The sequence below is a fragment of the Microchirus variegatus genome, assembly GCF_963457635.1.
Source record: "Microchirus variegatus genome assembly, chromosome: 3".
Lineage (NCBI taxonomy): Eukaryota > Metazoa > Chordata > Actinopteri > Pleuronectiformes > Soleidae > Microchirus > Microchirus variegatus.
The window spans coordinates 19,395,789-19,411,698 of record NC_139804.1 but is presented as its reverse complement, the minus strand read 5'-3'; the positions used below and the strand labels follow the sequence as shown (position 1 = coordinate 19,411,698).

At 39.7% G+C, this 15,910-nt stretch overlaps 1 protein-coding gene across 1 annotated transcript in view; it reads right to left on the bottom strand.

Annotated features, from left to right (window-relative positions):
* Positions 1-15,910, bottom strand: part of bcas3 (BCAS3 microtubule associated cell migration factor) — a gene marked incomplete at its 3' end in the record, with an annotated part of 297,380 nt that overhangs the window by 177,493 nt on the left and 103,977 nt on the right. The window contains exons 20-22 of the mRNA XM_083886876.1: positions 7,217-7,317; positions 2,692-2,888; positions 2,036-2,133 (exon numbers count right to left, since the gene is read on the bottom strand). Coding sequence (XP_083743002.1) covers positions 2,036-2,133; positions 2,692-2,888; positions 7,217-7,317 — 396 coding nt within the window. The remainder of the gene's footprint in view (positions 1-2,035; positions 2,134-2,691; positions 2,889-7,216; positions 7,318-15,910) is intronic.

Below are 15,910 nucleotides of genomic sequence, written 5' to 3'. Positions count from 1 at the left end.
CCTGTCCTGCAGGACCTTCTCTGTTATGGTTGGTGATCTGTCTTCTTCCAGTGCTCCTCTCTCCTGTGGAGTCCCACAAGGTTCTATTCTTGGCCCCATACTATTTTCATTATATATGTTGCCACTTGGGTCAATTATAGCCAGGCACAACCTATCTTTTCATTGCTATGCAGATGATCTACAAATCTACCTGCCAGTGAAGCCTAACAGCAACAGCGCACAATCCTCCTTGTCTAGCTGTCTTGCTGACATTAAGCAGTGGTTGGCCCAAAACTTTCTTAATTTAAACAACGAGAAAACGGAATGTATTGTGTTCGGGGATACTGTGATGGATGGCTTTGGCTCCTTGTCCTCAAAACTCAGTCCGAACATCAGGAATCTGGGAGTGACCTTTGACAGTCATCTGAGGTTTGATAAACAAATTAGTAACGTTGTCAGGACTAGTTTTTTCCAGTTGCGTCTGCTGGCCAAAGTTAAAGCGTTTTTAAGCCGTCACGACCTTGAGAAAGCCATACATGCGCTAATCAGTTCCAGATTAGACTACTGCAATGCACTGTATATTGGCATTTCCCAGACTTCTCTCAGTCGCCTTCAACTTGTTCAAAACGCTGCTGCCCGTCTTTTAACCAACACTAATAGAAGAGAGCACATCACCCCTGTTCTACACTCTCTCCATTGGCTTCCAGTCTCTTTTAGAATCGATTTTAAACTTTTAATGTTTGCCTTTAAAGCTCTTCATGATCTTGCCCCATCTTATTTATCTGAGCTTTTAACTGTTCGTGATCCGGGTAGAGCTCTGAGGTCAAACAACCAAATGTTGCTGGAAGTGCCCAGGTCAAAATATAAACACTGGGGTGATCGAGCCTTTGCTGTTGCTGCTCCCAGGCTCTGGAATAAACTCCCTGTTGAGATGCGTCTTATCTCTGACCTGGGCCTCTTCAAATCAAGGCTAAAAACCTATTTATTTAGGATGGCTTTTAATACCGAGTAGTATGGTGACACTTTTTATCTTTTGTCTTCTTATCTTTTATCTGATTCTATCTTATTTTATTTTGCACTATTTTATTGTTTTTATTGTTTTTAATTACTTTTATGTGTTTCCTCTTTATTTATTTATTTCTTGTAAAGCACTTTGGATCACCGAAAGGATTGTTGTAAAGGGCTGTATAAATAAAGTACATTTACATTTACATTTACATTTACTAACACCGATGAAGAGTGTTTCCTCGGTGACACAAGTCTCTCAGTCTTTGGGCCCTGATAGTAAATCTAGGAGAAACATATCTGGTATCCCACGATACTGTGTCCAATAAGGAGCCAGATCTCCACAGGCAGTTCTGCCTGCTTATGAGTTCAGGCTGCCCCCTTCACCAAACATGTTCATGAGGTGACATCGGGAGGGGAATGAAATTAATTAATTAATTAAACCAAATGCTTGCTGAAAGACAGCAAAACTGATAGCAGATTTAGGGGCTGTTTTTGTAAAAAAAAAAAAGCCACACTCTAAACTGTATCCTATGGTAGTAAAAAACAGCATGCATGTGGATATATTAATATGAACCTATTTATAGTAAATAGATTCATATTTTACCAATGGAGTCAAAAATATTTTTCATTTTTGAATAATATACAATGACAAACAAAGCCATACAACTACATGGGAGTTGCACACCAGCCTCTCAGCAGGGGAAATATCTGTATCCACATCAATAACTGACTTATTACGTTATTGTGCATGATATTTGATTAACATGTTGATGGATATTAACGTGTCTGAGACTTGACAATATCAAACAAATGCTGATCACATAGACGCCACCACAAACAATTCAGCTCAGACTGATATGAGATATGGGATAAACCATAATAAAATAAAACGTCATTCAACTTAAGATGTTTTTTTTTTTTTTTTTTTTAAAGTAAAGTGGAGAAGAATGAACTGTTCAGAAACGATATAAAAGATGATATAAAAGAATCAAACTTGGATTTCAGAGCAAAGTGGAAGCTTGTAGAATAAATTGTTAAAGTTTCCTACCTGATCCTGCATCCATGATGTTAGAGTGTACTCTGCGATCAGCTACCAGCCCTGATGATCCAGGCATGCTGACTGGCTCTGAACGAACCGGCTGGATCCTGTACACACAAACATGTATGTAAACTATGACAAAAATACTAATAACGGTAGAGTAAACAGTAAAGGTTGGTGTAACACAACCTTCATCGTTATTGTTGCAATAGTAGACATACAGGATACTGTATGTAAATATATCGTATTTAAATTCAGGGAAGTAAACATGGTTATGTTTAGGAAAATGAAGGTGTCTGGGGTTAAAATTATACTACAAATGTGGCTGCAGAGTGGTTTACCAGCCACCCACAATAACCTCCTCATAAAGAATATTGTCACTTTTTCATACTACTACTAGTTCACCTGAATTCTTCTGCTCTTGTTATAATTGAGACATCCGTTACGATGTCATGTAACTGTGTGGGTCTGAACAAGCTGCTAACCAGACAACCTGTAGGCTTTGTTTTATCTTGTAAGGACAGAAAAAAACAAGAAAAAAATAGGATGTTAAAGAACATGTTTAAGATTGAGAGCACTGCGTGTTATCAATTTAAATCACTCTATATCAAAACGTAGCCATTCAAAGCACAGACTCTTACTTCCGGTTGCATAGTTACAAGTACCTGAGGCTGTGCAGGTCTAAATCATCTGTGTCAAAGTCCAGCAGAGGTTGTGGGACATCAGTGGGTCCCTGGGACTGAAGCACTGAGGAAGATGAGGAGATGACCGTTGTCTGTCCCGAAGGATGAATAGTCTTAAACTGAAACTGTGGGCCCATCCACAGCCGCCGGTGTGGCCCGGTGTGGGTCACAATCTCAACCTGAGAATATAAAAGGTATATGTTGGTAAGCAAAGTGAACATGCAAAAACCTTAAATAGTGCTATTTAAAGATTGGAAGAAAAATAGTCATGGACATGATGGACATGAACACTCTTTAAAAATGTCTTCCAATGTTGACAATTTTGTTTAACTGCATTTCTCATTAAACTCTTTGATATTATTTTCTTATTTAGGTTCTTTGCAGCATAGGCAGTTGTTGCTGATGCTGGAAAAGTGATCTGTCCATTGAAGGGACATGCTGTGTATGAAAAACAGCCATTAGGACCATCCATTCCCTCTGTGATTGGTCAAAGTCTCCTGTGATGGGCCAAATTAAGCAAAGTCTGTAAACAGAGCCCAAGGGAAGTGTAGAAGCGCTGATCTCTTTTATGGAATGGGACCATTACGCAACAGCCATTTTGAAAATTGCAGGTGTAACTTATCAAATGAATCATGACCAAGTTCCATTTAGCTTCCTAAGTGTCGGGGTGTATGCTGGTTCAATGTCTCACTGTCCTACTCTATGTGAACTGAATAGAGCCATCAATAATGTGATCAGTAACACCTGTGTTTTTACTGCTGTGCAATGTAAAAATGGCTGCTGTGCATATGCAAATATACCGTCTATACCTCACACACAATGTATATTATAAGAACTTGTAGTGACATGATGTGGAAAAATCAAGGATAGCCAACATTATCAGCAATCATATTCTAGATATTGTTAACGTCAAAAGACCAACCAACCAAATGCATGTAAAACATGGCAAAACTGTGGTGGCTACACCCTATTCAGTACTAAGATGAACTCAGTTACATGTCCTCCAGCTAAAAGCTTCATCTGCTCCTGCACCACTCACAGTCTGACAATGATGTTATATCTTGTGATGGTCTTGTGTGCGTTGGGAGTGCTGTTGGAATGATGGGAAGCCTTCCCGGAGGTTTAATACAAGTGTGACACTAGCAACAGTATGGAAGCAAAGATGAGGTGAGGTCTACTGGGGAAATAAGATAGTGCTGGCATGGCAGGCACTCTGTGGGTGCTTGAGCTGAGTGGCACTAATGTTGACTAAAAGTAGTAGAGGAGAGGGCTATGGAGTAGGTGACATAAACATTGGACTGTAACTGCCTCCTCTGTTCTTCATCTCCACTCTGACTTGAATTTGCTGGCCAATCATCCCCTGCCTTGGACTCAGACTTTTCATTGCACTCCCACGCTAACTCTGACTTTTCAACTCCCTGCAGCACTTAACACGTCTCTGGATGTCTCTCTGTTCACATTTCATTATCTTTACCCTGCACACGTTTGTCTCTCACCTCACCCCAGCTCTCAGTTCACAGTCTCAGTCCACTCTGGCTGCCAGGTGGCAACATCTCACTCAGGAGTGAGGGTTGACACTCATGTTCAACCGTTTTCATTTATTTTGTCAAAGGAGTTGACACACACCACTTTTTTTGATGGCTGTAGGCTCTCCGTGATTTTAAAAAAGTAATGCATCTCTGCACAGGTCCAGTTTGGCTGTTCCCTAAACTTTAAAGAGAATTTTGAGTTGCGTTTTTTTTTGGTTAGGATTAGAACTGGGTTTAGGTGAGGCTAGGGAATGCATTATGTCTATGAGTGTTTTCAATAAGAATGCTGTACAAGAATATGTGTGTGTGTGTTTTGTTTTTTTTGCTTGTTAACACCATTAATGTCCCACCCGGCCGCAGTTTAACAGCTGCCAGGATGCGTCTTTGCTGCTGCAGGATGGAAGGTCCAGATGTTACAGTCCAGTGTGACAACCCCAAATCTGCCTCTCAATTCCCATCTCATCAAGGAAGAGCCAGTCACATGTTGCCTCAGATTTGCTTTCACAGCCGAGATTATGTTACCCTCTGTGAGTACTGAGCTGGACTGATCACCAAAACAGTTGTTTGCTGCCTCAAAAAAAACATCAAACGTGTCAATATCAAAGTGTGAGCTCATTTCTTAACATACTGATCCTTATTTAGGGAAATTTGCTGTTACACTGACAGACATTTGCAACAAGATGTATCATATTTACTACAATCACTGCTTTGTAGTTGTACGTCTCTGCCAACCAGTCAAGTTGCACTATGAAAGTATGCACCTATCTTGTCAAAAAGTTAGTCATGACAGTAGACAATTCTTTAAAGGTTTCACTGCAATTAGCTACAATACGTACAGCAAGGATCCATCATATATAGTACAAATGCCATATTATAGCTATAAAGAGAAGATCTATGCAATAACTGATTAGTGTAACCACCTCAGTATTCGACCAAATACAGGCTCAGTCTCTCCTTTTCCCAAATTAAAATTGTTTAGCAAAAAAGGCAAAGTGGCACTGTAAATACCATATGAGTCTGTTTTTATTGCCTCAGTGGAGCAATATCTATAAGGAGGAGGTTATCAGATCATTTAATGACTTGAGAATATAATTTGATTTACTTGCCTCTTCGCGTTTCCTGTACCTGCAATTTAGATCTTCTATGAGTGCTTATGGTGAACCCTACACCCATGAGCCTCATGTCATATTAGAAGTGGGTGTTCAGATGAGTTACTCAGCCTCCTCACTGTTCTTCAGGTGTGGAAAAGAGATTGTGACCCTTGCAAAAGTGAGGTGGATTGTCTTACTGTTTAGGAAAATGTAAAATGTTCTTTGAAAAATCACTATAATAAATAAATTGTATACATAGACTTAACCTCACCTCAAGATAATACGAAACCTCATGGAACACTAAACCTAATGCTGGCCAAGTCGATGCAAATATGCACAAATGTGACACTCGCTGGAGTTGTAATATGTGGTCTCAAGCAATAATATTAGTGTGAGGCGATGAAGGAACTAGAATAAAGAAAAAGCTCAATGTGTACCTGATCCAGAAACCTCTGTTTGACATTGGGTGGATCCTTTTATCCTAAATTCATTAATATTTACAGTATACGTTCGGAAGGTATTTCTGGCATAGATATATGCTACACTATGAAGAGCTTTACTATTGCAAACACCAAGCACTGGCAACTGCATCACAACCACCGTTTCACATGGAAGTCACCCATTTAGTGCAATGGACAATTTTGCTCCTGGCAACCTATCATGTAAGAGATGAACCACAGCCTCAGCAAGCTAAGTGGGGTGAATTTTAACCATTCAATTATGAATGCGGTGGAATTATTGATGGTGAAAAACGTAGTACTGTAGGTTACCTGTCTGCACCAAGGATGAGTGCTATTAGAGGTTACCAAGCTGAAAGGCTGCGTGTGCTGGATTTTCTAATATGTGTTGAACACTGACCAAGTACTGATCTTCTCAAAGTAACATAGGACATGTGATTAGAGAGAAGACATGCAATAAGCAGTACGACCTGTGTTAATATAAGATAGAGCAAGAGAACATCCATATCACAACATTTTGCTTTCAAATTCCAAAACTACTACCACAGCTGAAAATGTTCATTATATGACATTGTTTTTTTTTGCTTGTTTTGTTTCACAAAATTCTACTAAAAAGCAAAAACAAATGTGGAAACAAGAGCAGGAATTACTTTAACTATAATGATGTCAAGCTGAAACCGAAAGAAAACCTTTTACTCCAACATTAGTGGGTATACACTTTTTTTTTTTTTTTTTTAAACATGGTTAAACCCACTAAAAAGGTGATTGACTCATTGAAGGTTGCATTCTGTGTTTTTCCATCTGTGAGTAATGTTCTACGTCACATGCTGTGCAACGTTGTGTTGCACAGCAGGGGAACAGGAGAAAGCACCATGGAGAACACTGACAGTATCACAGTGGTTACAATTTAGAGTTCTCACTTTACTCTCTTTCGCTGTTGCTTGAACTGTGTGCTCCCAATATTGCTCTTTAAAAAGACAAAATAAAGTAGGAGATGGCAAAACTACTGTGGTCATCCAAGTGTTATGTTACCATTTATACTAACCGGAACCAAAGCTGATAAAACCTGCGACTACTGCAGAATAATTTGACCTGGAATTGAATGTCAGCTGTACCTATTACCATTGCAAGTCACAATTTTAGTGGCCGTTAGTGGGTTTTTCAACTGATGTGTCAACTGATAAGAAGAGCCAGTGCAGAAGCAAATATAGGTTACTGTCACCGTTTCCAAATGTTAAAACCAAACTACTAGCATTCCATTGACAGCAAAGGTGCTCATGATGTCAGGCAGAGAGGGAGGAGGAGAATGGAAGTTGGCCAGCTAGTATAGTATACATCAAATAACTAGGAAATCATAAATATATGGGCATAAAAGCAGCAACCATTGAGGTTTAATTGAAATGATTATCCGTTTAAGAGGAGGTCTCACCTGAGAGAGCCACTCCTCATCCTCCTGGCCGCTGTGGTCTGATGCAAGGCTGTCTGAGGATTCGTGACGTGTGATTGGGCCTGGGCTTCCTGGGGACATCGCTGAGAGAGAAAAACACACACACATAAATGGTTATATGATGGTATTTCTAATCCCAACATTGATATTTGGAAACTAGCAAATGCCAATATTTTGTATTAGTGTCCAATATCATTATAGCCAAACAAGTGTAAAAGTGTGTGACCACATGATTAGATATGACACAGACACAGAACAGGGAAGGATATCAATGAGTGAGACATAACTGTGTCGTCAAAGGAGGGAAGTGAATCGGACATTACTAATGAGCTGTTTACAAAGTCAATCATGACAAATCATTTCATAATCAATCATATCATAATGTGTTTTTCTGATATGATATTTGGCAGCTGATATCAATAAATGTCAACTGAAGTTATTTCAGGCTCAAAATACAGCTGGGCATTGATGAATGACTGGACAAGTAGACAAATAGGAACAATGAAAGAACAGGAATACACTTTGCAATTGATTCATAATCAAGCATTATTATTATTATGTTTTACTCTGTATTCTGTTATTATTCTGTTTATTGAGATAGATAGATAGATAGATAGATAGATAGATAGATAGATAGATAGATAGATAGATAGATAGATAGATAGATAGATAGATAGATAGATAGATAGATACTTTATTCATCTCACAGAGAAATTCACTATTCACAATGCCTGGCTTTATTATGAATGTTTTTATTAATTATAAATATACTATTGCACTAAGGAAAGTGAATTCAATAACTCAATTGCTGCTGCTCATGCACAATGATATAATTCTCTATGATTGTGTGTTTGACATTGTTTTTCAATTGAACGTCGCCTGTAGCTGCACTGTTGTCCAGGACAATGTTCCCCATGGGTCAATAAAGTTTATCTTGATGTTATTGTTAACTATACTGATAATTTGATTTTTTAAATTATTATTATTATTTAAACATTATCCCTCACATTAAGGGATAAACTACTTATATACTCATATACTATCAATGGATGAATTAATGATGAGAGTAATAATTAATCCAAGTGAAGCCATTGAGAGGGGAATAATATATATGAAATAAAATTTTAAAAAAAATATTATATTATATAATATTGTTATATACATTTTTTTTTTCACAAATATGCAGGTGCATATCAGTGTTTGAAAAAGCTATTGCACTGTGAAGTGCAATGCAAAAGGGAGTGAGGGAGATAGAGAGAGCAAGACACTCCAAAACAGGTGAGGCTGTTGCAGGCTTGAATAAGCAGGCGAGGAGAATAAGGAAAAAAAAAGAAGTAAAGAATCAGTCCTCTGTCTGTGTCCCATCTCAGGGATGAGGTTGAGTTGAGACAAAAACGGCTAATAGACATGTCAGAGTCCACATCTGGAGCACAGGAGGTTCTCCTGTCTTTATCCACAAGCACGTTCACACACCAGGTGTTTTTTTTTACACCCCTAATACAGGCTCTTCTCTCAAATACTTTCCACAGTTTTACACATGCATCTGCACTGGTGCTCTCTAAATATGTAGTTTAATCCACAAAATTATGTATTTGTTGGGCCTGTGTAGTAAAGTTAAAATAAGACTTAACAGACAGAAAAATAAACTCCACCTAAAGAGACTGCATTGACGCAAAACCTGAAGCAAAACTTGATGGAGATCGTTTTCATTCTGGTAGCAAATAATGTGTTAGACAATGGCAGTAAATGCACCTAAATGTTGTCTTTAAACAATACAAAAACAACATGTTGAAACATACACCTACACCTGTAACCAGGCACCTAATGGACGGTACCAGGACACTCTATTTCAGAGTGGAAGGCATAACTTGTGAACAAATAACTGGGCCTGAAAATAGCTTGCCCCGTTTCAAAGACCAGCAAGACTAGTGCATAGTATAATGTTTTTGATTATTTTACTGCCATTTTTAGTAACATCTACTATTGTCTATAAATCAGATATTCCCAAGAGGCATGTTTAATAAGTGAGTTATCTTCATGATGTGTGAGTAATTTAAAAAATATTCACATAACTCTGGAAACCCCCCCACCACCCCCCAAAGAATAAATAAAAAATAATCTCCTGTGACACTTGTGTGGGTCCCAACTCACTCTCTAGTAATCGCATGTATTTGTTTCTAAATGAGACCATAAATTAGTTCATCGTGTGGTATTTAATGAGACCCGAGACTAAAGATTGAGAGCATCCTGACGGAAATGTTTACTGACAGTATAAATCCAGTGAGAATTAGCCTAATTATGTCGTAGCCTTATATACAAACCAGTAGTATCAACTGCTGGTGGCTGTTTCAGACACTTCTGCTTTAGACGTCTCTGCATCAAGAGATAATTCTATGTTGTTGCTTTGAGAGTTGATTCTGCTGTATAAACAGGAGGATCATTCAAAAAGGTTCTATATGAAGTTCAAAACAAGATGAAATGGTGAAAATGTTCCCCCTGAATACTGACAAACATTGGCTTAAAAGCTGTTTATCTAATTTGAAACAGACTGACAAAAGAAGCACGACGTTGAAAGACCGGCAAATTATATGTACGAGGGTTTATGGAGACAGGATGAGAGTTTAGATGGATTAAACATCATTTTGAAATAAAATGTTATCTTATTTCATTTGCTGGCAAATAAAGCTGGGTAGTGGATAACTGGAAACCTGGATACATAATCTTTTAGACTGTATTTCTGAAAAATGTGTATTGGAAAAAAATCAACAACAAAATCGAGCAGGGGATATTACTTCAGAGGGAAGTTTTTGTAATGAAAAGTATTTACTTCATAGTGCTGTGTAAAATGCACACCTTATATAAAGTATATTCACATGTAACCTGGACGAAAAAAGTCCACGGAGACACAAATAAAACAGTCCCGTTTATGGAAATAACACAAAACTGCAAATATATGGACACCCCACCTTTACTTCTTTACAGTGCACGACATTAACTTGACATAATACTGCCCCTGTGTGTTGGTTTAGACAGCATGTCATTGTTCCAGACTGAGAGATGTGATGTGTAACACCACCGTCCCCCAAAAGTCTGCCGTCATATATTTCATAGAGAGCAGCAAGGTGGGATAAATACTTTGAACAGACTGTGCAAAAAGAGGCGGTGACAGTCTGCTGGGGCTTTATCTGCACTTTCAAATGAAAGCGAGAAAAACACAGCCTTTGCTGTGTTACTTATTAAACAAACACCCTCCACTCCTGACCTACTCTACTACTACCTTCTCTCTCTTTCCCTGTCTCTCCCTCTCTCTCCCTGCTTGCTCTCTGACCCTAGGGGCCAATAGCTGTTCCCTAATTAATTATTGATGTTCTGAAGCAGTTGGTGGACTGGCTAGCTCAGGTTTCCAGTGGGGGAGCTTTCAATGGCCAGAGCTGTGGCCAGGCTCCAGTGTGGGGAGCTAGTGGTCATCCCCATGAGTCAAGCAGAGACACAACACTCTGTCTGTTTGATAATGTAAGTGTATGTTAGTGTGCATGTCAGGAGCCAGACTGACCCTAGCAGTTACAGTCATATCTACTCATTTTAGTGTCCGGCTCGTCAGCCACTCTGACCTCTGCTTTTACAACGCTCATTAGTGGCTCTTAATAGACAGGACGTCAATGCAATTTCAAAGAGAGAACAAGCGCAAACTTACTTGCGATGCACTCAAGAGAGGAGTCTGAATGTATGGTAAGACCTGATAGAAATATCTGATTTTTTTTTTAATGGCCTGGAAGAAACAAAGAAACTGTCAGACAAGAATGGAGAAGGATGCGTGTATTCAGTGATCCATGCGTCACAATGTGGTACCTTATACCAATACAGCTTCGTATAGAAATGTTAAGATAGGGAAGAATGTACTGAATGTTTTGACCACCAGAGTTATCACGTCCTATTGACAGTGTGGTTCTGATTATAGATTCTTGGACTATTTTAGAATCAGAATGCCAGAGGAAACAACAATATGTGTGTTATATAATTATATTAATGGATTAATTGCTAGACTGAAATGTAATTGTTTCATCATTTGAACTGGTAGGGTTATACCTGGTACATTAAATAAATGAGTAATTAATTTGTCATAGCCTCACTACATAGCCATACACTTTTATGGAGGCATTCTGCTATACATTGTACTTAAGAAAGAAGCCTTTGTCTGTTGTTTATAGTATCAACGATACAGTACATTTATTATTATTATTTGCAAATATAATTGAGGCATCATCACATTTGGAGTTCCTCAATGATCCACGGCTTCCTCTATTGAATACCTACATGCTGCCCCTTACTCAAATTATAGAACAGTATAACATACACAAATGACACTGCTGTTCACGATAGCGTGAGCGAATACATTTGCTGATTACAATGAACATGAGTGGGTGTCTCGGAATCTTCTACAGCTGGAGACAGATTAGAAGTTGGTGCTCACCTCAAGTCCATGGCACCAAGATTTATTCAAAGGACCTATATTTCAACTACAGGATTCAAGCCTATATCATGTTTATTACTTAAAAAAATGCTTGCAATGCACTTGCATTTATAAAACACAATTTCCAGCCTGCTCATAAAAACAAAAGCTGTGTCAAAGAATGGAATGACGGTGTTTAATGTGTTTTCTGTAATAACCACCCTGATGATTATGCACTTGTGTACTCACATAAAAAGGAGGACAATCTCCTCTCCTTTGCTGAGAACAGAGTCGTCTGTGTCACAGTCTTTATTGACTGTGGAGAGGGTGGTGTTTTGTTGTGCTGAAGGCCTGTAGCCAGTGGCCTGTTAGCCAGAGCAGTGAAGCAGGGAGTCAGAACAAGAACAAAGGCTGCCTAGGTATTGATGTAGCCTAACCTCCCGGGGCCTCGGGCCTGGGGCCGGACAGGCTGATCTCCATGATAGATAAGGGCCTAACAATCTGATAGATCTGGAAAACTGACTGCAGAGTGGAGAGAGGATAGCCGTCTTGTCTGGGCTGTTTGCTCTGTTCAGTTTTCGCTCTGCTTCGTCTGTTTTATTTGTATGATTTTAATGATCTGTTAGTGTTTCATTTCTCCTTTCTCCTCTTTGACCTGCCATACTTGATCTGCCATACTTGCTTGGCTCCTGCTCGACTGCACCACCTGTCTCTCTTCTCACTTTCCTCTCTTCTCACTTTCCTCTCTTCTCGCTTTCTTCTTTTGAGTAGCACTCTGGCAGATAGTTGCTGGCATACTGACAGACTGGAATAGCTTAGTCATTATACATCATTCAAGGTGTATTTGACTGACAGTTCCTTCATTCACCCTGCACTACACTTACCCCATCCTTTCTCTGCATCTCTTTGATTACTGACCCAGTCATGGCGCCATGGTTTCTCTTTACCAAACGCCTGATGCTCCAAAGCCTGCGCTCTGGCCCCTCTCTCAGAGCAATTAGATCTATTGACAAGGCAACTGTGGCTAGCCTGTCATGGGCCTCAAAGTCTCAAGAGAGCAGCTGAGTCAGCCAGTCAGTCAGTCTCCACAATTAGCACATTATATGACAGGTAGTAAGGGAAGGGGGATGACTATGGCCAAAAAGCATAGCCAATTTTGCTGCCATCATCATCAGGCTGAAAGGAGCCAGCCAGAAACCTAGGTGGTAAATTATTCAGTTTGTTTGTTTCAGACCAACTCTGTGGATAGGGGAAGAGGTGTCAGAAAATACACCGTCGACAGCCAGGTAAAAAAAAAAAGAACTTTGGAAAAAAAAAACTAAAGAATATGAAAATAAAGATAGACAGATATTGAATTGACATTAATTATTGTGTTAGAGCCTCTAAAATACATACATAATTGAATGTCTAAAAGTCAGATTTGGGATTGGGAGTGGAGCTGGACTACAGTCTGTCTTAATCTGGATAGAAGAAGCAAATAAGTGGGACAGATGTTATGCTCTGTCAGATTAAATAATTGGATATTTTTAACTTAATGGATGGTAGGAAGATGGTAGGAATGGTGCTAGGCATGCAAACAACTACCCCATGAACACTGAACACTGCCTATATGAATAAGCTGACACCAATAGTGTTTTGCCTCCTAGTGGAGCAAAGACAGACACACTTAACGAAATTACTGATTCCTCACTAGTTCTTGTACACTGGGACGAGGCCAGTAGTCAAATCAAACGACACAATTGTGCATGGAAATGTACTGACTGTCTATGATTCTGTGACCTAGCTCTGACACGTTTGTCCCATTCAGGCACAAACATTCAAGATTTAACCCCCCCCCCCCCGATATATGATTCACTGAATAATAAAACCTTGGCTTGACACAGCTTTATTAAAATTGGATCATACAACAGCATCCCCTCTATTTGTGAGTGTACTGTATAATGTTTTTCTCCTTCTGTCTTATCTCTCTTAGGCAGTGCAGTGCATTGCCATCCTCTGTGAGGCTGAGTGCTGCCAGTAGCTGCTGCAGATGGACAGGTGGAGATAGTGACCATGAAGTGGCGCCACCGCTGCCTTTTATCATCCCGTCCTGGAGGCTCCGGTCTGGCCTGACCCCAGCCCTTCCTCTCCTCCTCCTATTTGTTTCCCTGCATACTGCATTTTTAATCAGCCTGGGTCATCCAATATAGAGCCACGAGACCGGAGACCATGACCTGTCAATCAAGCGCTGCCACCTCTTTGCCTTGCACCATGGTTTTACAGATGTACTCTTGAGTGTTATGCTGCTTTGCCTCATTCCTCTGGTTGTTTACTATTCCTGGTACTTGTCAATGTAAAATGTTTTTTCTGTAGTCCTTATGAGAAGTGGATAAGATATGTAAATTAGATCTATAGATAGCACAATGTTCTGCAAGAAAAACTGTCTCTATTCAGGTTCCTCTGCAGTGGCCGGATCTTTATGCTCAGCAAACAGCGACTAGACAAGCAGCGTATGGCTGTGCTATAATTCATCCTAAGGTCAAATTGACTCTTTCTCCTGGATCACTTCTCAGCTGTGATGCCAAGCCCTGAGGGAAACGGCAGAGCAGAGGGTTGGTGAGGGAAAGGATGCTGGGAAACAGGATGTTAAAAGTCGGTGTTCAAGTGTAAAGCGGAGAAATGGAAGGTGGCACTCCAAGAGTAACTCTGGCGTTGGTGGTATAGGACACTGGGCCCAGAGGGAAAATGGCAAGAGCACAAGAAGTGGGTAGAAGGGCTGAGCAATTATGTTTATAGCGTTTGGACCTTGCATCAGTTCACACTGGGTCGATTTGGGGAATAAAGAGATGCAGTTGTGCTATCTGGCTATCATTAATTGGATATAAATGTTAATGCAATGAATCCTTCTCATTATAGAGACAATTCCTCTGTCCAGGCTGGCAGAGAGAATTGTGGAAAAGGCTGACGCCTGTGCTCGTCACTCCAACGCGTCCTCATCGCTTTGACACTGGGAGAGACCATTAGCATTAATTTGAGAAAGTATCCTACCAGTTAGACCTGGAGCACAGCAGAAGTCAACAGAGACGAGTAGAAAGATTAGGGTAAACACAGCTACCAATTGCCCCAGAGCACCCACAAGAGCTAATTACAGATTTTGTGTGTTTATAATTATGGAGTGAGCTCAAAACGGCAGCCTATTTCAAGGGGTGGATTGATTCCGTGTGTGGCCATCCGTGTGCACTCGCCACTTTTACGATTTGGCCTTTCAGACAGCAAACCTAAAGTGCTCACTGCTCTGTACTTGTTATTGAATTAGAGGGTGTTTAGGGTGTCAGCTAATTGGTCTGTGTGTGGCGTCTTATAGCACTGTGATAGCATGTCCTGGAGCAGGCGTGTGTTATGCACCGCAAAGACTGGATTCAAAGTGCAGCACCAAACTGAATATGTGACTCTCACATTTGTAAAGGCAGAAATTAAGAATATCTTTCTCCTTCTTAGAGAAAGAAAACATTAATGCTGCAGACTGAAAATGTCTCGTCTCTGCATGTGGCACCAATAAGAGGTTGAGGACTGGCTTTCAACTTTGTCAACATGAAAAATCAGCAGGGAACAGGGATTACCCTCTTGACCTATGATATATATGGTACACAGACCTATATTTTATGATGCATGCATTCAGTGAACACATAGTGCATGCAGTCCTGGCAAATATGTTAAAGCCATGACTGTAACTAGTATATAATCTCTTTTGCAGTAATCCTTTAATCGTGTTTTTGGTTATTTAAGGTGGACATTCAAAAGAACATCTGACATCTGTGTGAATAACGACTGACATTAACAGAAGAAAAATAACTTAAACCTGTAGTGGGTAGCATTTAAATAGAAATAAATGTGTGTTACATTCAAACCATTGCCATACGAGTTCACACAATGCTGATAAGCCTTATCAGCTCCATATGACTCTCTGTGTCTCTCAGTATGGCTGTGTTTAGATCTCATTCCTGTGCCGCACAGAGGAAGTGATTCATTTTATATCAAGAAAAACGAAGGTAACAGCAACATTATGCTAGTAAAGAGAGACAGATGCAAACATCTTGGCCGAAGCACAAAGAAGCCCCAACAATAAAGTTTCAGTAATGACCTCAGCAGTTTGATGGGATTAATCTTTAATTTGTAAAATAACTCTGCAAATGCTTCTTTTTGGTATTACCGTATGTTGCTTTTGCAATTTGTTAGGATGCTTTCAT